Source organism: Paramormyrops kingsleyae, chromosome 11, assembly GCF_048594095.1.
Source record: "Paramormyrops kingsleyae isolate MSU_618 chromosome 11, PKINGS_0.4, whole genome shotgun sequence".
Taxonomy (NCBI): Eukaryota; Metazoa; Chordata; class Actinopteri; order Osteoglossiformes; family Mormyridae; genus Paramormyrops; species Paramormyrops kingsleyae.
The window spans coordinates 12,064,475-12,087,564 of NC_132807.1; the positions used below are offsets into that span (position 1 = coordinate 12,064,475).

Here is a 23,090-nt window from a genome sequence, read left to right on the forward strand (position 1 = left end):
TCCAACCCAGGGCTGCAGGGACAGCAGGGACATGAGAACACAGCAAAGCAGTGCGCAGTGCCTCAGACCAGCTAACAAACAGCCCACAGGTCGCAGCACTCTCATGCATTCAGTCTTTCTAACAGCATATTGCTGGTTGGGCTACTTAAACTCACCGCAAGTACAATTGGGCATGGAAGGTTTACAGTTGTGTGAGTATTTAATAAAGGTTTTTCAGTAAAGTGCATACTTATAGGTGCCTTCATACAGGGTGGGTACAGAAACTCTTCACAGATATGCAGGTTTCTTCTGGGTTTATTTTCATTGACTCCTGTCCAGTTTTTCCATACAAGGTCTATGGGGTGGTTGTTTTGAGACAGGGCAGGCCTGGTCATGAAGTTATCTTTCACTTTTCCTTCTTCGCCTGTTAGCTCTTGCACAAGTTTAAGGTGTGCTTTGGGTCCTAACCTTGCTGAAAAATGAAGGACTGCTCTATCAGTTGTAAACCTGATGGAATGGCATGCCTTTGAGGTATCCTATGATGGCCAAGCTGGTGAAGAAGGTCACCAGCAGAGACACCCCAGACCGTGGTTCTTCCATGCATGCAGAGCTCACACGCTCATGTGCTGCATCACAGTAGCTGAACCCTGATATTGCCAGGTCTACCTCATTAGTCCATAAGGCTACTTCCAGTCCTCACTTCTGTTAAATGACGCACTCCATACAGTTTAACACATAGATAACTATGGTTTCAGGTAGCTGCACCAAAAGTTTAACGATATTCTGTGTGTGTGTGTGTGTGTGTGTGTGTGTGTGTGTGTACACTCCTTTGAAGAAAGGGATGAGCTTGGAACCTTTCTGCCATTCCGTTACTATTCCGATCCAGGAGTAATGGCACAGCCCTAACAAACAAACAGGGGGAGGAGGGTGTGACACAGCACAGCCAATAAGGGTGTGATTGCCCCCCTGGGTGTGCAGAGCCCTGAGCTGGCTTCTGTCTCGCTGCACTACATAAGGCTGCAGAAGCCATTCAGGGGATTTGTCATTGTGCTGACTCGCTGTTAGTGAAATGAGAGATGGAGGTTCAGCGGCGGCCGACCAGGAGCTCCCATTAACGGAATGCTCCACGGAGCGTGTGGACGTGCCCATGCTGTGTGTGGGGTCTGGGGGCGGGGCCTTCAGCCGGTGCCCGCGAATCCTCACATCATCTCGCCGCCTCAGGGTGCCGGCATCCCCAGGGTTGCCCGCCAGAGGAAAACATGTCCACCTCAGTCTGACCCGAGAGGCATCAGGAAAGGTTGGGTACAGGCAGTCCCAGGGGGTGGGGTGGGCCGTGTCGTGTCGGGGCATTCTGTGGACATGACTCAGCACGGCTAGGGACACAGGACATGCCGCTTTCGTCCCCCCTTATGCCCTGCGCGTGATTGGGAGAGCGAGGCCACCTTGTAAGATCGCTGTGCTCACAGCTGCAGAAAACTTAGTGTGTCGCACCCCCAGGAATGGGGGCCCTTAAATTGTTATAGTAAAAATATGCGTGTTTGGAAAAGCCCTGTGGTTTTTTGTGTCCTTTTTAATCAAGGAGCTGTGTGTCTTAAATCTGTACAATATCTGTCTGGGTAAGTCTGCAGGAACAGCCAGATTGCCCAGCTGGAACCTGGACAAACATGGCAAATTTGGCACATTTAGATTCTTGATCATCAAGTGTCTAAATGTAACATTAGAAATGATGATATGGTATGGAAAGGACAGCGATCTTCCGGAAAAGCCTACACATCATCCCGCTAAACCAGGGCTGTCAAACGCACTTCAGTTAATGGGCCACATTGGACCCAGTTCAGTCTCAAGTGGTCCTATCAGTGCGTGAGTAGAATAGTCCATATTACTGGAAGTCTGATGGTGCTAATCAAAATGTAATTGCCAGTATAATACACAGTCATCAAAGTGTGGCACTTAGAACGTCACCTGTGATTTAGTTTTCAGTAAGGTAGTCTCCATTCTGTGTAGTTTATTCAATTAATAACCAGGCAGTGATGAATAAAGAAAATACGGTAAAATATATGAGATCTGGAATCCTGTCTGCAGCCGCATTTCTTGGCTGGACAGGACAGTGGGCATCTGCAGCTTTGGACGGGCATGTCTTCACAAACTCACCATCCAGGTACGGCTTCGATGATGTGGTGAATCATTAGCGTTTATGTAGCTAGGTTTTAAAGCTGCCTTACTGATCTCCCAAGTACATTATAAAATGTCAGTCCTGCCAGTAGGCCGTTTGCATTCCGTTACATTTTCAGCATGGCGAGTCTGATGGTCACTGTGAATATTACAAATATTTAGATTCCTTCAGAACTTCCTCTCCTTTAGGTGGAAAAACAAAGAATGGCTGGGCTTTTTCTTCTTTACTTACTATAATTGTAATGTGAAATTTTTCAAAACAATGTGTCTGTGTTCTGGGATCATCTTGCTGACTATTATAACCTTTATCAATGTCATTTTTTGTTTTGTGTTCACGTAGGCTGTGTAGAATGAGGGAATGCGGTGTATTCATTCCGTTGGCCTTGAGTATGACACCTGTGATCAGTAAAGTTGATCAACCCAAAATGAGGAGTCATACCTATCAGGCTGTTTCACAGGGAGGGTAGGGAACTTGTTCCATGGAGGGCCGGTGTGGGTTTGTGGATGACCTCTCAATCAGCCAATAACAGTGGATCCCCAGGACTGGAGTTGAGAATCACTGCTTTATCATTGGCTGATTGAGAGGCCATCACAAACACCGGGACCACGTGTCAGGTTCCCCACCCCTGGTTTACATACATTTCATGGATGTACAGTATTTTATGATTCCATAGACTGCAAAGGGATAAATGTTTGTTTTGGGGCTGAAATCTGTCTTGTGTGGAAAGGAGCGAAGTGTCTGGAAGTGTGTTTGCGAATGCCTATAAAGCCTAATTAGTATTGTAGCGCTCCATCATAATGCATACTATTTATCACTGATTAAATGTTTTGTTAAAACAAATGACGAGTTTTAACGCTTTGCATACGTTTTCTATACTCTGCTGGCTATATATAGCAGCTAGTTGATTATTAGCAAATATTGGTTTTAAAGTGTTTTGTCATACGAATGGTAATAGTACTATTACTATAGTACTATTTTTTTTTATATAAATAAAAAATATAGCGACTGTTGCGTAGTGGGGTCCCAAAGGGTAAAGGTTTTACACAGCAGGCGAGTTTCAGTTCGGGTAAACCCCCCAGAAAGAGCCGCCAGTCGGAGCCCAGCCCGCACCTCCTACGCAGAGGCGCTCAGACACGCACGGAAAATACTATTCCTTGTATTTCAAAAGACTGCCGAGAGGAAGGCATCGTCAGTAGCCCGACAGGCGTTGTAAGCGCTGTCCATTTCCGGTGCTTTGTGATAAGCCACTCCACCGTGTTCGACTCCTAGGCGTCCGGCGGCGTCTGTCCCGGATTCCCGCTGCGGCGCGACGCGAGCCGCTCTCGTTTCGTTCCGGATCTCTGTCCGGCTCCTGTCTGCGGGCATGAGGTTCAAGAAGAATGGCTCGTATACTCTGAACAGGTGAGATTTGTGAAAGCTAGGTGTTTTTAAGGAACAAAAACAGCGTTTTAATAAACTATTTGGGGTGTTAAACGGCGCAATATACCGAGCCCCGGATTAATGGGAAATACCGTGCGGTCGCATAGTACTCTACCATTGATATTTTGCGAGTGTTATTCATTTAAATGTGATGTGTTCATCGGAGCAGTTAATGCAGGATCTCTGTATGGCGAATATGAGATGCTTTTTCAAGCTGTATTATTAACAGTGTGAGACGGATTGAACAATCTGGGGCTTTAGTCCATGTCAGATCCCATAACTTGTGTGCATGTTGTGTGTTTGTGTCGCCTGATAAAACAACGTCCAAAGAAAATGGAAAATGACCTAATTTCTGACTTAATGTAATATGCATGTCAGTAAACCTGCATAGATTAGATGTACAAAGCATTTTCCTCGTACAAGTCAGACCGTGTATTCGCGCGTTGCATGACTTTTATAACTGATCTTTAAACTCATGGTATGTGTGTTAGTAGTAAGTCCTCTTTGCCCATTTTAAAACAGGAACCAATGCTGTTTACCTGTTAAGTGTAACAGATGGAGCCCCGCTTTTCCTTGGCTCCCTTGGTACTAATGCACGTGTTTGTCTCACCTGTAAGCAACATGTTTTCTGTCTCTCGCAAGGATACACGGGGGAGTGGGGAGGTGGAAAGTCGGAGCCGCGCCATCCCTTCGCCATGATTCATTTCAAAGTGCCCCTATTGTAGATTCAGCTCTGTGATACATAGGCCATACACTCTAGTGTAATATCGTTTCTCATTGGTCATTGTGCAAAAACAAGTAATACATAGGTAGACATGAACATAACTGGTACGCAAGTAAGCATTTACCTTTAAAAGCGATACCTGCGATACAAGAAATTATCGTGCTTTTTGACCTTCATATCGCAAATAAGGTACGAATTAGCATATAAAGGTTAAAATGCCCGGTGATTTCTTGTCATATCTAAGTAAGGAGATGCACTGATTACAGCGCGTTGCCGCACCCACCACACGGCAAACCACCTCAGGGATGAGAACCTGAGTGCAGCCATGTGTCGGGTGATACCTCAGCCCCACACTCGTCCGAATGGACCAGTGTGAGGTTTTTCCTCCGGTGGCTGGAGTGCCAATCCTGCCACCAAGTTATTCCCTGTAAATTTGGAGGACCTCCTCATAGGGCTGAATGTAGATTAACATCATACCCAGGATGAAGCAATTGCAGTTTAACTGATCCCTAGCCTCAGAACCACCACTCTGTCATATCTAGAGCTGCACAATTAATCGCAAAGAACCGCAATCTTGATTCGCATCTCTATGGGATCTCATTTTTAAATTACAACGGTTCTTCTAAGCTGGATCAAATCAAAACTACTTTTCCCCAGAGAGTCTCAAGCATCCCATAATTCTGCATTCTCTTTAAAGGGTGCTTTTCCATCGCACCATGCACCTTACTTTTGGTACCAAAAATACGGTACTTCAAGGTTTTGGTTTAAAAAAACTGGTACCGGCGGCGAATGACATCACAGCGTGAGGCGGGTATTTTGAACTGAATTAGAAAACTGGCTGTAGTATATTAAAGGGATGGACAATGTACAATATTAATACCAATATCGTATATTATGCACATCCATTTCTTACTTTGACAGTCAACTAGATTAAGGTCAGGCTTTTTCTTTCTTTCAGTTCTGTAAATAGACATTAAAATGATAAAGTTTTGCAATTTTAATGATATGCTAGATTATTCCATTTCGAGATTGTTTAAAAATCAGTTTAAAGTTTACTTTCGCTGCTTTTGCATGAGCGCTGCATGCGTTCTCCGAGACATTCATAATCATTTTCGTCCTTGCTATTTAAATCATTCCTAGAAGGGTTTTTGAGATATTTATGTTGAACTCCTTTTTGTTTCTAAATACCCCAGTATTTATTACAATAAAATCATAATGCAATACTTAGAAATTTTCCAATACCGTGCTGTCCTACTGTATTATGCAAAATATTTCTTTTTACACTATCCTGATCTTTAGTTCTTTCGACCATATTGCAGTTAAATCTCGGGTCCCTTCACTTGTCCACGCCATGGGCGTCGCTAGGTCCGATCACTTGGGGCTGTAGCCCTGAGTATTTTAGCCCGATGCCAATCTTCCTTTCTTCAAAAAACAGTCATGTCCCAGGTAAACTTGGTCTTTTCAATAGCTAGAAAAAAAAACGTTACAGAGAATCTCAATTCTAAGCAAAAGAACCACAATTCACATTTTTTCCAGAATTGTGCAGCCCTTGTTATATCAGCGCAAATGTACATGAAGTATGCATTTGCACTGTTACAACAATCGATTGCCAAACATTTATCTTTTAAATTTTAATGCGTACATTCATACCAGTTATGTGCTTCCCTGTACATATGTTACACACAAGATGTTTTATGTTTGACACATGGGTGTAAAATCTAGACATGTACATAAGACAAAATTGATAAAATTGACAATATTTTTCACCATGCCCTAATTTATAAGGATTTGACCCTAAGTGCATTTTCTGCATCATGCTTTTATGCCTTTATTTAGTGATGATATACCATACATTCTGTTTTCTGGTTAATTATGGCTTTAAAGCATCGCGTGATAGGGCCTAATAGCATGATTACATGTTATCTTAAAACCCCATAATAGCACCCTGCAGTTGTAATCTGTAATTTGTCATCCCCGTCCAGCCAGTTAATTGTGGGAATCCAGACAAAGCAAGAATCCTGCATTTCCTGCTGCCTCAGGCAGATAGACTAATTGCACAGATCATGAAAGTCATTGTTGAGAGGTAACCTCTTACCAAGTGGGAATATGCAGCCACGCAGGGCAAATGCTCGCATTGAGCTTCGTAACCTGACAAACAAGCATGCAGAAACATTAGTGGTATTTTCTGGAACTTCATAGCATGTATGTTATTTTACTCTGTTTCATTGAATAATGCTACTGCCGCTATGACTGACTGAACATCACAGCATGGCCGCCAGTGCTGTGAAGCCACTCTGCAGTTGTCTCTGCTCCCCAGTGTACCTGGGAGATCCTGCTTCATCATGACCGCTGCTTCCGGAACTTTCTTTCAAGGCTTCCCTCTGGCTCTAGGCTGTTCCCTCTAAGGTCACACGCTTTGCTGCTGTGCTACTGCAGTGCTGAGACACACTGTACCCTGTGCTGCTGCTCTCTCTCATTCAGGGGTCATTCCCGTACTCTGACTCGTGTGCCTCCCCCCACCACCGGTCTCATGTTCATATCAGTCACATGATGTTTGCTGCCAACACATCAGCTGTGAAGGTTAGTTATGAATAAATGACACTTCCAAAACTGATTCTCTTAATGATTTTAGGAACCACAGGAGGAGGCAAGAGGGGACAATTTCACAAAGCACATGGTCCTCATGTAGACATGAAAAATAAAAGAACAAAAGTGCCCCCCCCCCCCCATGATGCAGTACATCCAGTTTTATAGTCAGCAGTATATTTATGCAAGTACATTTGCTAAGCTAATCTTTCTGCTTTGAGAGAGCAAGGGAGGGGGAGAGAGAGAGAGGGCGTTTGGGAACATGAGGGGAGGGGAGAGCGGCAGCAGTCCCTGTGACGTGGTGAGCCCCCCCCCCCCGCCAGCCCCTGTGCAGGTGTATGCTCTGGTGACGGCACTTCTGTATCTCTCACTCCAACCTTGCGGCTGCTGCTGACCGCCGAGAGGAAGGTTCCCCCGGAGGGTGCCGTGCCGGAGTTCCGTTCACCGACGTGCGCCGCATCTCCTCTAAACACAGCCGAAGGAGTCGCGATAGGCAGTGCGGGACGACGGAGTGGTCCCGGCTGTGTCCCGCCATCTCTGCAGCTTGCATGGGTGTTCTGGTCTGCTGTGACTGCTTCTTCTATAGGTACAGGCTGGAATATTGTTTTTCTTCCCCCTAATATATTACTTGCAGTTTTGAGAAATGTGTTAAGTAAACAGCTTGCCTGGATCAGTTCAGTTCAATTGAGTGATGGTGTGATTTTTCAAGGCTGGAAGATTGATGGCATCGCAGTAATTAATGCTTGTATTCAGGGACACGGCGACCTATTGCTTTGGAGCTGAGTGGCTGGGGACCAAGCTGCATCATCCTATTATTATACTTTAAAGAGTTTGTCTTCATATGTTTTTTTTTTTGTTTGTTTTTTCCCCTGGCTGGTTTTTCAGGCTTTCCTGTTTGCAGTGATTTACTGAGACCTTCCTCTGTATAATTAGTCTCTGGAGTTTGTGGAAGTCCATCGCTGGGAGCATCACTTTGGAATTCTGCTAGTTGGGATTTGTAGTCACAGCCCTGCGAAGCGAGTGCATGTCAGCAGATGGTGTCTGTTTGTGTTTAGCCAGTTGGGAGGGAAGGTGCTTCTAAAAAACACATGGCTTTGGCCTTTTTAACGCTGCAGTAAGAGAGCTTGTCTTCATAATCACAAACACACACGAACACTCTCACCCTTTGTCTCGCTGTCTTGTGAAACACACACACACACACACACAGTCGTTTAAAGCAGCCCTGTGCAGTGTAAATGTTGTCCTTGGTGCCTGTCGAGCTGCAGTATTCACAACTGGATTTAAGCTGTCAGAGCAGTGCGACTGCCTCCTGCTTCCCCTTGTTTGTGGGGACCTGATGGCCCTGTATCACTTCCTGTGTCACTCCTTGTGACGCCCTTGCTGCTACTGAACTTGGAAGCGATCTAGTGTCAGTCTCTCCTCTGCCCTGCGGTTTTTCTCTGGGTCATTTACAAACGCTTCAGTCGACAGAAACGTAGGGCGTAGAGTGAGGTCGCTCACTGACCCCAGGCCTGGCCGCACTAGAGCTGAGGGGGTCAGCCGGCTGGGGGAGTTCTTGGTCTTCCAGGCTGCGTCTGACTCCATGCTTGGGATCTAGTCCCCATGCTGGAATCGGGCAGCTTTCTCAATCCGCCTGTCAAGGAGAGCGACTGAAGCCTGCGGCTGGAAGGTAACGTATCTGACTGGTGCCCTTCAGCAGGGCAGCTGCTGTGCTTAGCAGTGCTGTGGTCTTGGCCTCCACGCCTGGGCCAGGCAACCAGCAGAGACGGTAAATCTGCCCAAGACAAGGTGACCCAGACAGTGTCCATGCACACATGCACACATATTATATGTTACGGCTTCAATCCTAAAACCACAGAAGCTCAGAAAAGTGGCACAATATGAATGTTCTTAGTCCAAATTTAGATTCAATGATTATTTTTTTAAATGCTGCCACCAATTGAAATGTATATAGTCACCTGTCCAGAGCTTGTGTGTAGCAACAAGTTAGGGCATTAGCTGTTGATAGTTTGTGCGTGAAGGTTTATCTAGGTGAATACACACTTAAGATTGGCTCATCGGTGAGGTGCATTGTAGTGCCGTTGGGTAGCACATGGTACTGAACCTAAATGAATTATATTATGTGCTGAAGTTTATTATGAAGAGAGCATTGGTAACACTGCCTCAGATCCTGCTCTGAAGAGCCGTGTGTCTATCATTAGGCCGTGTTGAATGGGTATTGAAGCTCTGAAGTACTGAACAAAATATGTTTTCTCAAGGGATTGGGCTGGGCTTAATGACTTGGCTCTGAATCATGCCGCATCGACGCCTTCTCCTCGCCTAAAAAGCACCTGAATGCCCTTTAAGACAGGCCAAGTGTCTGTCAATCATCAGTTTCATTTTATGACTGCACTTGCCTTATTTTTACTGTATTGAATGCTACTTTTTAACACTTAAATGATGCCACGAGCATCTTACATATTTTCCTTTACCTGACAAATGGTAATTGATAGCAGAAAGTGATGCATTTCTCCTGGGAAGTTAGGCACATGTACAAAGAGGTTGAGAGTTTTCTGGTATAGTGGTATAAAAGAAAATGGTAACTGTGCCTTTACTCCATTTACTTGAATTCCCCCCTCCCTCCAAAAAACGATAATGAAAGTTATGTCCCAAAAAGAGAGATGCAGCAACACGACAAACACAGCTAAATTAAGCCACTCATTCATTCGGTCAGCTGTGTTCAACTTTCAGGGTATAGATGTAATGTTCACTAGTGAATTTGTAGTGATGCTGAATATACATAATACACAGTAGTGAGGGTAGAGCAAATAAGCTGTGTTTCAGTGGACTGTGCTCACTTACTCTGTCCAACACGCATGAGTGTATGGTAGGAAATTCATTTTAGCTTCTAAAATAACTAATCGATAAAGTAGCATTCATCCTAATTAGGAGAAAGCTAGCTACATGATAATAGATTTCTAATTGGCTTGTGAGCTGTCTGATTAAATTGGTTCACACTTTAATTCTTTGGACATTGTCGTTTAGTTGATATGAATGCATTGCGTTCTGCATAGCTGTGTTTAAGATGTTTCGTTTATTCTTTTTACCCATTTTCCATAACTACATATCAACTGGAAGGCTGAACTTAAAGCAAGATGTATAAAAAATTTATGAATTAGCTTTATGTGTAGCTTAAAGCCTATAAAGACTTACTTGTTTTTTATTAATGATATTAACATATTGCTCAGCCCGATTTTCTAATATTTCCTAGTTTTTTTTCCCGTTTTTTTTTGCCAAATTAGACATTTATCAAATCATGTCTGTCAGCCACCTGCTGTCACTCTCCTGGCTGCCCACTTCATCTCAACACGTTTCAGTTAATTCCAGCCACAGTTCTCTAGCTTCAGGTTAACAGCAGACTTTCCTACAAGAGGACTATAGTGTTTTGCTATTAATTGGTAAAAAATGGTATTAGCTGTTTTATATGTACATAGTGGATCATAAATGGTCCATATATGTTTTATATAGTTGTCTCAGTATTACCTGTTTTATGGAATTAAATCTAAACTGACTTTTCTGAATGACTTGGCTCTAGAAGAGGAATGCTGGTTTCATGTGTACGTGACCATTTTAATTTTCCTATGTTGGTGTTGTGTGCTATGAAAGTAGGCTTAGAGAACCTAACCTTAGGTATTATAAACCTGGTTATAAGTACCTGCTCGTCGGGTTATTTTTGGCACTTAGTAATATCATCCCACAACGTTTCCTTTGAATGGGTGCACAGATACCTTGGTTGTGTTGTGCTTGGATCATCTTACCATGTGGTTTAAGGGCTTAAGCTCTCCGGTTCAGGTCCTCTGCACTTTGTATCCCAGGGAAAATGCCTTCCCAAAATAGCTCTATAAACAGAAATAGTGTTTACATATTCTTTTCTGGTGTTCCATGCAAGCATTTATAATTTGAGATGTATTTAGATCCTGTTCCCTCATAACATTTATCCTGCCTCTGATTGAGATCTAACATGCAGTTGAGCATATGGAATGTCCGTTTGAACTGCAAATCAATTAGGCCTTGAAGTTGGGGTGATATGTCTTAACTTCTTGCTTTAATGGTGAGCTAGATGCTGTCATGCGAGGAAAGCAGAGCTTAGCGCGAAGGCGAATGCGAAGATTAGCCAGGCTGTGTGTCCACGCTGCAGCTGCACTCTTTAGCATAGCTGAGTAATTGCCTTCAAGACTGCAGTGCAGTTCTGGCATCCTTTCCCTGTCATTTATTTCAATTATCCGAGGCAAGCAACAATTCAGTGCCTGGAAGAAAGGAGTGTTTTTGCAGGCAGACAGACGTCCCTTAGCGATGCATGATGTGTTGTCTGGCTGTTGCCTTTTCCTTACTGCTTCTACTCCTCTCTCTCTTTTTTTTTTTTTTTTACTTTAAGCGAATACCTTTACTCTGCTCACGGAGGCTGCTTTAAAAGCGTAGCGTATGCATCTGTTACCCCGGACAGGGAGAATGATCTCCATGACGCTCTGGTAGTGGGCTTGTATTTTTCTGCTCATTCCTGCCTGAGCTGTCGATGAATAGCAGGCCCCTTGGGACAGAGCTTGAAAATGAAGCAGCGAGTAAGGACAGGAGATGGAGAACAATGAGGAGTGGCTTTTTTTGGCTGCCCGTTGCCAGTCCTGTGCAGGCATTCCTTCTGCCGGCGTCCCAGCTTACTGGCGAAGCTACTCTTCAATCCACACTCACTGTGGCTACTCTTGTGGTCTCCTCATTCATCACACATGCTTAATGTATTGATTTCACCCTTTAACCCATTATATTTTTCTCCTTTTACAAGTCAGTGGCTTCCTCTGGCTCTTTGAGTAGAGAACATCTGTTTGGTTGGCTCTCTTCATGGGCAGAATTTCTCTTGCGTGAAAGCTGACATAAATTGTGCCTTTCTAGCTAGCAGAATCCGCACTGACCACTTTTTCCCATTCCACCAGGATAACCGATGATTGTGGTCAATGGGTCTTACTTTGAGGAATTGATTTCATGGTCCAATTTGCCATAATTTCCTTCTTAGTCATCTTGCATGGTTAGGTGTGGCTGTACTGTAGTGCTTTTTGACATTGGCTGTTGGGGGTTAGGGTAGTTTTAGTTCTCCACCGTAGATTCGGTAAATGTAAATGATGAAACTAGTACCATTCTCTAATCGGTGTTATATTACTGAGGTACTCTGAGTCAGAGCTATTTTTAGCATCACTTAGAGCCTTGGAGTTACCAGAATGCTGAGGTTTCTTTGTGCTGCAGTTTTTCCCCAGAGTGCATACACTCGTGAGTTGCTTTGTAGCTGCCAGATAGAACATTGTGTAATAATGCATGAAGAAGCATTTAATCAATTGTTCTGTGTTGAGAATTACAGTGTTTTTTTTTCTGGGGTGGAAACTCCTTCCACATTGCTGAGATGTCATTGAGGTTCCACTGTTTCCAAGAGAGATGACAGCACGTAAAGAAATCTGCTTCCCATGTGGGTGAAAGTGACACAAGGAGGATTCTGAAATAGCCAGGTGCCTTAATGTAAATTGGGGTTCATTTTCTGAGATGTGGGAATTGGAATTTCCATTTATCCAGGGGCCCAGCAGGTGACACACGCCCCTGCTTGGTGACAGTGTATGCTCCCGCTTCCATCATCGCTTTATGGAATGTAATAACTGAAGACTGGCTACATATCACCTTCCCTTGCTTTATCAGGCCTCCTTGAGAGGCCACATGAAAACAGGAAAGCAGTCTGTATGTATGAAAGCTGCCAGCATAGGAAGTGGGCCTCTTTCCTCGCACGACGCGGGACCTGAAATCTCCCGTTTCAGAAAGGAGTCTGAAATGGCAAAGTCTTACGTCACAGAGGCCGAGTCTGGGATCTTATACTGACTGCAGCCGTTTCACTGTAATGATTATGTAACCCACATTTCATTAACCTTTAAAGTACAGTCTGAAGAAAAACGTGTTACTGTTCGGAGCCGTGTTCTGTTCGGAGCCGTGTTCTGTTCGGAGCCGTGATCTTCCCTTTTACTTTTTCTGTTTTGATGTTAATAGGTAAGGCTAACCAGAAGTCCAAATGGACATATGCAAAAGCCATCTAAGAACAAATATAATGTTCTTTTATATCTTCACATTTTAGTAGTCTGAGTTCTATATGCGTTTTTAAATTTGAATTAAAACGTTACACCATACTATAAATCAAATTTTCATTAATTGAATGAAATGATCTGTTCTATGAGATAATTATAGAAGAGAACAGTGTTTGTGAGATTTGACAGTCTTATTTTCCATATTGTTATCTTCTACAAGCACCATTAGCTGTTTCTAGGTCAGTTCACTAGGCAGTTTATTGCAGAAAACTCTGAATAGGTTGACGCAATGTCTCCCTAGGTGGAGAGGTGAAAGTGTGCCCCCTCTCCCCGGAAGTTAATCCTCTGCTATTTCTGGTAAGTTTTCTCCTGAGTCATGGAGTGTTGAAATAAAACCTGATCGCTTTATCTATAATGCATTTTGTGTATGTCTCTTACACACACACACACACACACACACACACACCCCTCTCCCTCTCAAGAATAAACATGTCTTATAGAATTCATTCATGGGAAGGCAACCTTTTAATCTTACTCTCAAACAATGTTAAAGTGTAATTTGGGGTTAGGCTTACTTATTATTACTACTACTACTACTACAATGAAGACCACGGTCATTCCCGATGAGAAATGATCAGCACATAGTGTAAAAAAAACCACGAGAAGTGGGAACTGTCCAGCTGTTAGCATAGTGGATAAGGGCATAGGGCTCTGTTAGGGCTGAATGATACCAGAGAAAAATCGCTTTGAAATATTTGAAATTTTTTAGATGAGTATTGCTACATTTATAAAAGGAGTTGAATGTTTACCCAAATTAAACTATAGCCAAGTAGAACTTATCTTACCATGAGCTGTGCCAACAGACACAAAGCAGTGCCGACAAATCACTTGCCTTTGCTCAAAATCGTCTCTGTGGAATACAGAATATTTCCTTACAGTGGAAGATGAACGCCTTTTTGTGACCAATTCTTGTTTGCTTTTCTTCTCCTCACTGATTTTTGTTAAATAGTGTTAAAGTTATAAAATTGTCAACCTAGTTAATTTTTGTTTCCTGTGACACAGTAAGAGTTAAGTGTTTTAGTGTAACTTCTAGATGGTCTCAATCCAGCTGACTCTTGCAGCCCCTGTGATGTGATAATTGCATGTGCATGACGTGCAACATTGATATTAACCTCAGTCATTCTGCAGGCCTAAGCTGAGGCCTGCCTGAGAGCACAGTGGGGCTTTGTGTGCAGGCCTGGGCTACAGTGACACACTCCACCTTCTTATTTAGTGCTGTGAGTTGGGAGCCAGAAACTGACTGCGGTCAGCACATTCACACCCACTGCCCTCATTCTTGCCGTCAGAGGCGATGTGCATCTCCCCCCCCACCCCACCCCACCCCGCCGGTACCTGTGCCCCCATGAAAAGCCGTCACTGTTCTCCCAGAGCTGCCCTGCCCCACTGCTCAGCCCTCTTCCTGGCAAAACATAGCAAGCTGTAGCCAGTCCTGGCTCAAACCCTGCTTTCATCCCTCAGCTCATTTCTATATACCCTTTAAGATAGACCTGGTGCATTTGTTGCCTATTAATTAATTAAGGCCCCTGGTGTTTAGTTTTTATTTCACATTGTTGACTTTTTACTGTGCCTTTGTCATAAATCGCTGACAGGGAACTGAAAGCCCAAAGCTAATGCACAAACTTGTTTTTTGAACCTTGGCCAGAACGTGACTTATGGATAATAAAGTGTCACCTTTGTGAAACCTGATTCAAAACCTGAAAAGGACTGACCTGCTGCTTGCGTTGATGCCGAGACCAGAGCCACTTTGAAACTCCTTCCGCAGCCTGTTGTCTGACTTCAAACACTCAATACAATTGTGTGATTAATTAATCATGCTGCTGCCCCAGTGTAGCCATGTGGGTCTGTCTAAATGCAGCTGTTTATGACATTAGGTCTGAAAATAATCCCTAGAACACGACAGGACACCGTCAAACGTGGAAACGTTTCTCTCGCAGCGCAATGAACCATGAGAACACAGAGAATGGCATAAACTATATGGAGTGTGTTTACGTCGCTGGTTCTGAAATCTGTTCCCAGTTTAGTGATGTGAACCTGTTATTACTCACACTGTGTTAATGGGCGGTTCAGCTTTATCAAAGGCAATACTGTAGGAGGGTTATTTTAAAGCTCGGCACACGTCATCAGAACTGTACTGTTTCAGGGGCCAGAGACGAGCCCTAATGTTGAGCTCAGTATGTAGTGACGCATCCTCTGACAGTAGGGCTACTGTCTTTTCTGTGCTTTAATCATTTACCTTTATTTGGAGCTGCACATCATAACCATTAGCAGCACAATTCATATGCAATTCTTCCAGCGTTGCACAATCAGTCAATGTTGTTTTATAGGAGGGGTGATCTGCTTTTGTGCAAAAGCAAAACAACTCTGCAAAAGCAAATGCCTCCTTGCCAAGTTTGAAAGCTTCCCTCTTGGGAATGAAATTAGCACTTGTTTGGGCTTGTCTATTACTTTATTACTCTAATCTGTTTATTAGTGTTGATTAGGTCTCCCTCGTTTTCAGTGGACCTGCGAGTCATCTTAGGCAAGGGCGGGTTTGGGCCTGGGTGACAATTTAGGAGGAATGGAGACACAATGTGCTCCAGATGTGTTACCATTATTTGTGTTGCACATGGTATAATTCCATGCCAGAATGTCGAAAGAAAGAGTTTGAAGAGTTTGTGCTTCTCCTGTTATCCCCATGTGAGGAGTCTAGGCAGGCCTTCTCTGATGTACCAGCCTAGCTTGTCACTTATTTGTCAAGGCTAATGCAGCACTGACCTGTTTTGAGGTGTGTCATACTGTATTTTGTCTATGTTAATGAAGTTATTAGTGTATACCGCTGATATAAATTCTCATGATCTGACATTTGGGTCCATAAAGCTGCTAGCTAAGATCCCTTTGGCGATGAGCTGCACTGATAGCTAACATGTCTGTGGCAATGGGCCATGCTGCTAGATAAAATCCCTTTGGTGAAGGGCTGTGCTGCATTAAGATCCCTATGGCAATGGGCTGTGCCGCTAGCTGAGATCCGTGTGGCAATAGGCTGCGCCACTAGCTGAGTTCACCAGGCATTCTTTCGTATTGCGGCCATCTGCGCTGCTAGCTTGCTGCGACAACTCGGGACACAGTTGGCGTGAACCAACATCCCTGGTTTATAAGCTTAAACATGCCACTACCATGGAAGCATACAAATGAAATAAACATTCTTATAACTCTGAGTTATATTGTCATTTTTTTTTTCTTCTAGTTTCTATTTTTATTTCGTGGTTTGTTTGAAATCAATAAAAAAAAAATGTGTGTCCCTAAGCCACTTTTGTGGTTTCACCCAACCGTATGAATCTCACTAAACCAGCAACAATAAATCTACTTGCATTTGTTAAGAGAATGTTTTTCACTTTGCCAGAGCTTTACCTTTACAGACTCGCCTGCTTTGGCAAACCCATTTATTTTTCTATCTAATGTTTTGCTTTGCGGCAGATGAGGCCGGGTGCTGGGTTGCATGCCTTGGCGTGTTCTCTGACCTGGAGAGGAATGCAGAACTTTGTGCACATCCACCCAAAGCATTTTAAAGAGTTTTTTTAATGGGCAATATTGCTGGGACACACTGTGAAGTGCACTTCAATGTGAGGAAGGGCCACTGGATTTAGCGGATTGTTGTGACCAACGATTTTAATACTGCTGACGTCAATCCAGAATTCCTCCCTGACCTATAATGTTTTTAGCGTATAATTGTGTACTGGATGATTAAGCAATAAATGGTAGGAAGATTGTGTTGCCCTTACACAGGATAACATGGAGATTGCTTGGGGATATGAAACAGATTGTGCTCTTACTTTAACCTTTTAGAATCTGGCTAAATCATTTGAACCAGAGCTTCACATGTTAAGTATCTTTGGTTTGGCTGTGCATAGAGCAGCACATTACAGCTGCCATGGTTACTCGATTATACTCAATTACTCAATTTTTAAAAAAAGCATTAAATAAAATATTTTCTTCTTGATTACTCGATAATATGGCAGAAGGAAGATGGCCGCTCAGGGTCCGAATAAGGAGTGCAGCACTTCATATTGGTAATATTTAATATGCGGCAGCATTTCACATTGAAAGTGAAAGAAGACTTTCAGGTCTGATGTGAGGATAGCATTATAAGCCTCTGAGTAGCCTAGCATGCCATTGTCATTGCTTTAGATTATTTTGCTTAAATTGCTTCCTGCAATTCCTGTATCTCAAGATAACTGCTGTTAAAACAAATACTAGTGCTGTCACTTGGCCACATCATCTGTCATACCCATAATACCATGTAATATTAATTTTTTAATGAATTTATTGTGTGTATTGAGTGGGGCTGAACCAGGGCTGCCAATGGCGGGGGCCTGGTCCGATGTCACTGGCCTATGGGGTCCAGGGGAACCTAAAAGGACCCACTAACCTTTAAATTATCTGCTGGAATAATTTCTCAAAAATGCACTATATACTTTATATAGTATTTGTAAATCACATAAAACAGTTTTTATCTTCCTAATTTTCTTTTACATAGGTATTTGAAAACAATTTTAGTAACCCTCCCTATAATGCAAAAAATAGTTTGATCTGCTCCTTTAGTGCAGGTCGAACAAACTTGGGGTCTTTCCAAAAGCAATGCCTTATAATGCAAAAGAAGCATCAGAATTGTTTTTAGTTTCCATCCAGATTTTTGTTAGATATCGTCAGTGAGAGACGTCAGACAGGCAGCAAACCTGGTGTAACATGAGAGATTTCCAGCAGACCGAGAAAGATGCAGTAAGTGGATTGCGGCAGTCAGACAGGAGAAATGGCAGGCCTCTGAATACATGCCTTTGTGTATTTATATGTAGGTGGGGCTGTCACTATCATGAAATTTTAGTTGACGATTAATTATCATACAAAAAATTGCAATTAATGATTTAATAGTGTTATAAAATTAACAGAAGGACAATCAGCCTGGAGTTTAATAATACATATATACCTTATGAAGAACTGAATATTAAACATATAAATAAAAATTGAATCTACAATCTCAATAGTTAAATCAAGCTAAAAAATTTTTGCTATGTTCTGTTTTTGCCTTTATCTTTATTGTGATGCAATGTCCTCTTTTTGAAGAGGACAGTTAGATTTATCAGTGGCATATCTTACAGAACATGCCTTTGTGTTTTCCGGCTGCTAATATGCAGGATTTCCCTTAGGGCTGCTGCGATTAATCAACGTAGTCGATGATGTTAATGTTGAATATTTTAAATCGACGCATTGTTTATAAAATTATTTTGATGAGAATACATTATGATTCTAAAATGCATCAATTCATTATAACAGATGTTTCATTTAATATCACTATGTAATAATGGAAGCAGTAACCACCAAAACCAAAAGGTGGTTTTACACTGTGCAAAGATCGATGACATAACACTACCCAGGCACTATCTCTATCCACAAGTGCCTGAAGAGAAAACGCACAGGCGCTGTCCTGGACCTCCTGAATAAGCAAAACCAGCATAAGTGTTGTCTATTCATGTTTATTAAAATACCATTAGTCCTTGTATCTGCCAAATACACTCATTATTAAAGCCATAAAGTTGTCTGCCTGCTACTTTAGAATCTCCGTTGAATAAGTGTTTGACATACATGTCAGACTTCAGCAAATAACAGCGCCACACCATCATAATCTTTTACTGTGCTTATTTACAATATCTCCTCTTTTAAAAGATGTTGTGGTTCCTGATTTGTCCCTTTCTTGACTTCAGTGCTTATCGCTTCCATGATTTACCAAAACAGTCGCATGTGGTGTGCTCCACTTACCGAATTCAATAAGCATAAGGGTACGCCGAATTTATACAAATTGCTAACTTTTGGGTGTCACAATACACATCTTATGAATATTTAGAGATCTAGTATGTAAAGCCCTGCAATAACATAGTTTGTTGTTGTCAAAATAAGATTAACTTAAATGGTCTATTTGATTCTCTTGTGGAAAATTATTCGCTTAGCTTAATCGACCAATAGGTAAAATAGTTGATCGATTAATCCATAGAAAAATAGTCGTTAGTGGCAGCCCTGATCCCTTTTAACCTAGGCTGAGACTTTACATGGTCTGATTGTGTCGATTGTTGCTTGTTTTTACATTTTTAATGGAACAGTTGTTTTGTCTTCCTTGTCTGGTTAAGTGAGGGCATAGGGTACTGCTTTCATCTGATTAGGCTTTTGCTTTGGGGCATTGTTTAAATGAATCTCAAACGATAAATTATACTAAACCAAACTCAAGGAGTCATAACACTGGAAAACCTTAAAGCAATCTGAAAGCTATCTGGCACTAAATTTTAAGAGGTCAAATCAAACACAAAATAATTGGTCTTTACAGTTTCTCACAACACATTTGGCCTGTTTACATTGTTTTTATGATGGTGCTTGAGTTTAAAATAAGTCTCAGAACAAACTGGGCTGGCAGGTTTACCTCCTCATTAACCTCAGTGGACCAGAAGAAGGTGATCTCCTCTTCCTCGTCTTCTCTCTGGAGTCCCACCTCCTCTGTCTTACCTGTGTTCTGATTCAAAATCTGTTGGACCGATGACCAGTTGATTTGCTTTGGTTGTCTGACATTTTACTGCAGTTTGTCATTTGCTTGTATGATTGTATGCAGTATTTAAAAAGTACAATGTACAAATTGTGATCTTGTAATAGTTGTTGAAAGATCTAATGAATTACAGAGCTCACATTTTTAATTTGCATAAGCTTGCAACAAAACAGTTTTTGGGAATATTTTCTGGTGTGTTTGTATACTTAATAATGCTATTTATATTTTAAAACGGACCTTGGAAATCTCAGTTCCCCTTTAGCTTACTAAATTTAAACTGGTAAGAAACTATTAAAAGCCATTTTAAGATTCTTTAGGAAAAACTTCACATTTTACATTTTAGCTTCTTGAAGTGATGCTTTGGGTGTTAAATTTGCTTTAAAAACATCTGGTTGGTAGGACAGTCACATGCTATGTATGTGTAACTTTTCCCTACACATACACACGCACAAAAGCCCTTCTCTCTTCTGTTTGTATGGACAATGGGATGAGGAAGGGACGAAACATGAATGTATGGCCCAGGTGTGACTGTGGGACCGTCCTCTGTGCTATTCAGTTCCTGATCCCAGAGTACCTCTGGCTCAGTTGTAGGCTCTGACTCAGAGACTGAATCTCCCTATTCTTCCCATCATCCTGCATGTCATCTCTCTTTTCTTTTTACCTTTGCATCAGTCTGTTTTAGTGTTTATTAGACAAAAAAACAATGGAAATATTTCGTTTCTGCACATATCTTTTATCGTCTAGCTGTAAACTATTTATTGACGCGTATAAAATATGTATAGGCCTATGTAATGCCATTTTTGATATGTCTGCGGTTCATTTCGCAAACCTCATTGTAGAAGATATTTGGAATCAGGTTGTAACTTGTCCCTCGATTACTCGCGTTTGCCTTATGGGTTACATGCTTCCTCTATCCTGGCTGAAAGCGGAGCAGAATGGCCGGCTGCACAGTTCGGATCTGATAGCCGAGAATTCACCATGAGCGTCTGTACGCGTAATGGGGTTCCTAGGATGGAATACGCTGTGCTCAAAATGACACGTGTGTGCCGGATAATGACCATTTAATACTGACGGCTTGCCGGTCCCCCTACTTCCAATTAGCTGCGAATGCACAATAACTTTCTGGACGTATGCTTCAAACTATATTTGATTTACATGTCTATTATGTTTTGAAATCTGACAAAATATGCCCAGAAACCTTCTAGTTATGTACATACGTGGGATCTACGTTAATCGTCCGGATTTATATGTTTATATTTGTTTAACATAACCATATCTATGGTAGGGACTAAATAATGTGCTTTGTGGGTTTATGTTATCAGACCATCACCCGGTAGCCGTGAAATAAGGACACGCTCCGCCTTTGCCGTTAGTTCATAGGCTGGAAGTTGAGGAGGGTGATCCTCTGAAAGGACGAAAGGGGGAGGAAAAAAAGACAAGCTGCTCCTGTAGTTTGTACAGATGTGAATATTTAGCAGAAGCAGCGGTGAGGTGTCTGGGAGCGGGTGACTTTACCATGGTCGGAGACCACTGCGCGCTGCCGGGGGAGAGAAGCCCCAAAAGCGGACTCAGCTGTAAAATGGTCCTGCAAGCAGTCGGCAAAGTCCTCAGGTGAACTTTTGCTTTACTTGTATTTTGGAGCCCCGAAAGCGAACTCAGCTGTAAAATGGTCCTATAAGCAGTCGGGAAAGTCCTCAGGTGAACCTTTTGCTTTTTTATTTTGCGCAGATCGCAAACACGAATTACTAGATTCGCAAAGTTGAGAAGTTCCCTTGTAGTGAATAGGGATCGGGTACGAGGTGCGTCAAGTCTGGGATTTTACAAAAAAAAAAAAAAAAAACTATTTTGTTGTGCGATTGTAGGCATAATGACTAGATGATTGGTAGAACACTGCGTAAAATTATATGAGGCGTAATGGGAAGACATGTTCATTTAAAGGGCGGGTATTACGGCTCGTTGAGTCCCGTTTGTTCACTTGTACGTTTTACATCCAGAATCAGAAACTTTGTTCCAGCAAATTATTCTTCAGAAAGTTACTTTGCAGCTTTAAAATGTTTAATTATTTTAACGTGAATTGTATAGCATTTAAGTATTAATAATGAGTTCTTTGAAATCACTCATTAATCTGCTTCGCTGCAGTGCTGTTTTTGTAAGCAATAGTTTGTACATTGCAAAGGTACTCTTGTGCAGTCAAGCAGTGTCTGTAATAAGCATGCATTGGTAATTAATGTCATTTACGAAAACAATTTATAAACTCAAGCTGACTACCAGGAAATACCTTTTCGACCAACTGGGAATGGAGGGATTATCTCGACTTCCCGTGGCTGTTAAAATGCAAAATGCTTACCATAGAGAAATTTGGAGTAGCAGTTGCCGTCATAAAAGGCAGTTGTGGCCAGCAGTGAGAGACTGATGATGAGACCTGGTATTAGCTCCTCTCTCAGGCCACTGTTATGTAGATGGTATCACAACAGGGGTTCCCTCTCCATCATGCTGCTTGTTCACAAGGTGCTGTTGTCCTTCACGGACCTCGTCAATAAGAATTTGGGCTCGGTGCCACAGAAGATTCTCAACGAAGATGTGATCCCACTCTCCACAAAGCTCAAAGTGTGCTATGTATTTTTGGGTCAAGATTTATTTATTTTTTGTTCCCAATCTCGGTGGAGTTGTCATGTCGCCCTGTGGCTAATCTGTCTAGCCATTAGTGCTTTTTTAACATGCCTCAACTGAAAGCAACAGAACAGCCTGGCTTGTTGCTTGCGATAATTAGACAGAGTGCAAGATGAAACACATCACTGATACTTAAAACATACCTCTTCCTTCAGTACAGAGGCTAAGGAGTGGCTTTTTTTTTTTAAAGAAATTACGTGAATCATAATTTTTCATAAGAAAGCAACTTCTTTTTGAACATGATACCCATGCATTTACTCAGGAAGTTCATAGCTGAGCATTTGTTTGTGAACATGGTATCAATGTCTTTGCTCAGAAACTACATTTCTGTGAGCGTAGCTGCCCTCCTTCACATTGGGGGGAAAAAGCATGAAAGTCATCCATTCCATTTTTAGTCTCCATAATTGCTGCTGTGGCTTTTCTAGGACTGGTGTCTTGCCAGCCTGTGGTTTTTCGGGGAAAAGACCATTCACAAGTCCTATCATGGCCATCTAAATAGCACTTCCAGATCTGCAAGATGCTTGGGCTTAAACCAGCTCCACGCTCTGCATTCTCTTCTACAAAATGGTGCCATCCAGACATCCTTCCAGTTTTCCTTGGTTCACCTCATTTTTGTTTCATGTTCACATTTTAAATGTATATTTAAACTGGTTTGATTTTGATAGAGTATGCCTTATTTTGGCCATGAGTCTCTTAACTTTTTCTATGCTTGCATTGCAAAGATGATACTCCTGTGATTTAGCACTAAATTTTACTTGAAAAGGCAGAATTCAGGCAGCATGGTGGTGCAGTAGTTACCACTGTCGCCTCACACCTCTGGGACCAGGG

At 42.3% G+C, this 23,090-nt stretch overlaps 1 protein-coding gene and 1 long non-coding RNA gene across 4 annotated transcripts in view; one reads left to right on the forward strand and one right to left on the reverse strand.

Moving 5' to 3' along the window:
* The window catches only part of LOC111841016 (MOB kinase activator 2-like), a 44,716-nt gene that overhangs the window by 11,272 nt on the left and 10,354 nt on the right, over positions 1–23,090 (forward strand). The window contains exon 1 of one of the 3 annotated variants that reach the window (XM_023806447.2): positions 3,299–3,553. The exons of 1 other annotated variant lie outside the window; for it this stretch is intronic. In XM_023806447.2, coding sequence (XP_023662215.1) covers positions 3,516–3,553 — 38 coding nt within the window. In that variant the 5' untranslated portion in view covers positions 3,299–3,515. Of the gene's footprint in view, positions 1–3,298; positions 3,554–20,983; positions 21,204–23,090 lie in introns of those variants that run through there. One more of the 3 variants, XM_023806439.2, reaches the window with a different exon arrangement.
* On the reverse strand, positions 5,277–6,863 carry LOC111841031 (uncharacterized). Its single transcript, XR_002837581.2, has 3 exons — positions 6,618–6,863; positions 6,391–6,443; positions 5,277–5,763 (listed from the first exon to the last, which is right to left on the reverse strand). It is a non-coding gene; the product is annotated as an uncharacterized lncRNA (long non-coding RNA).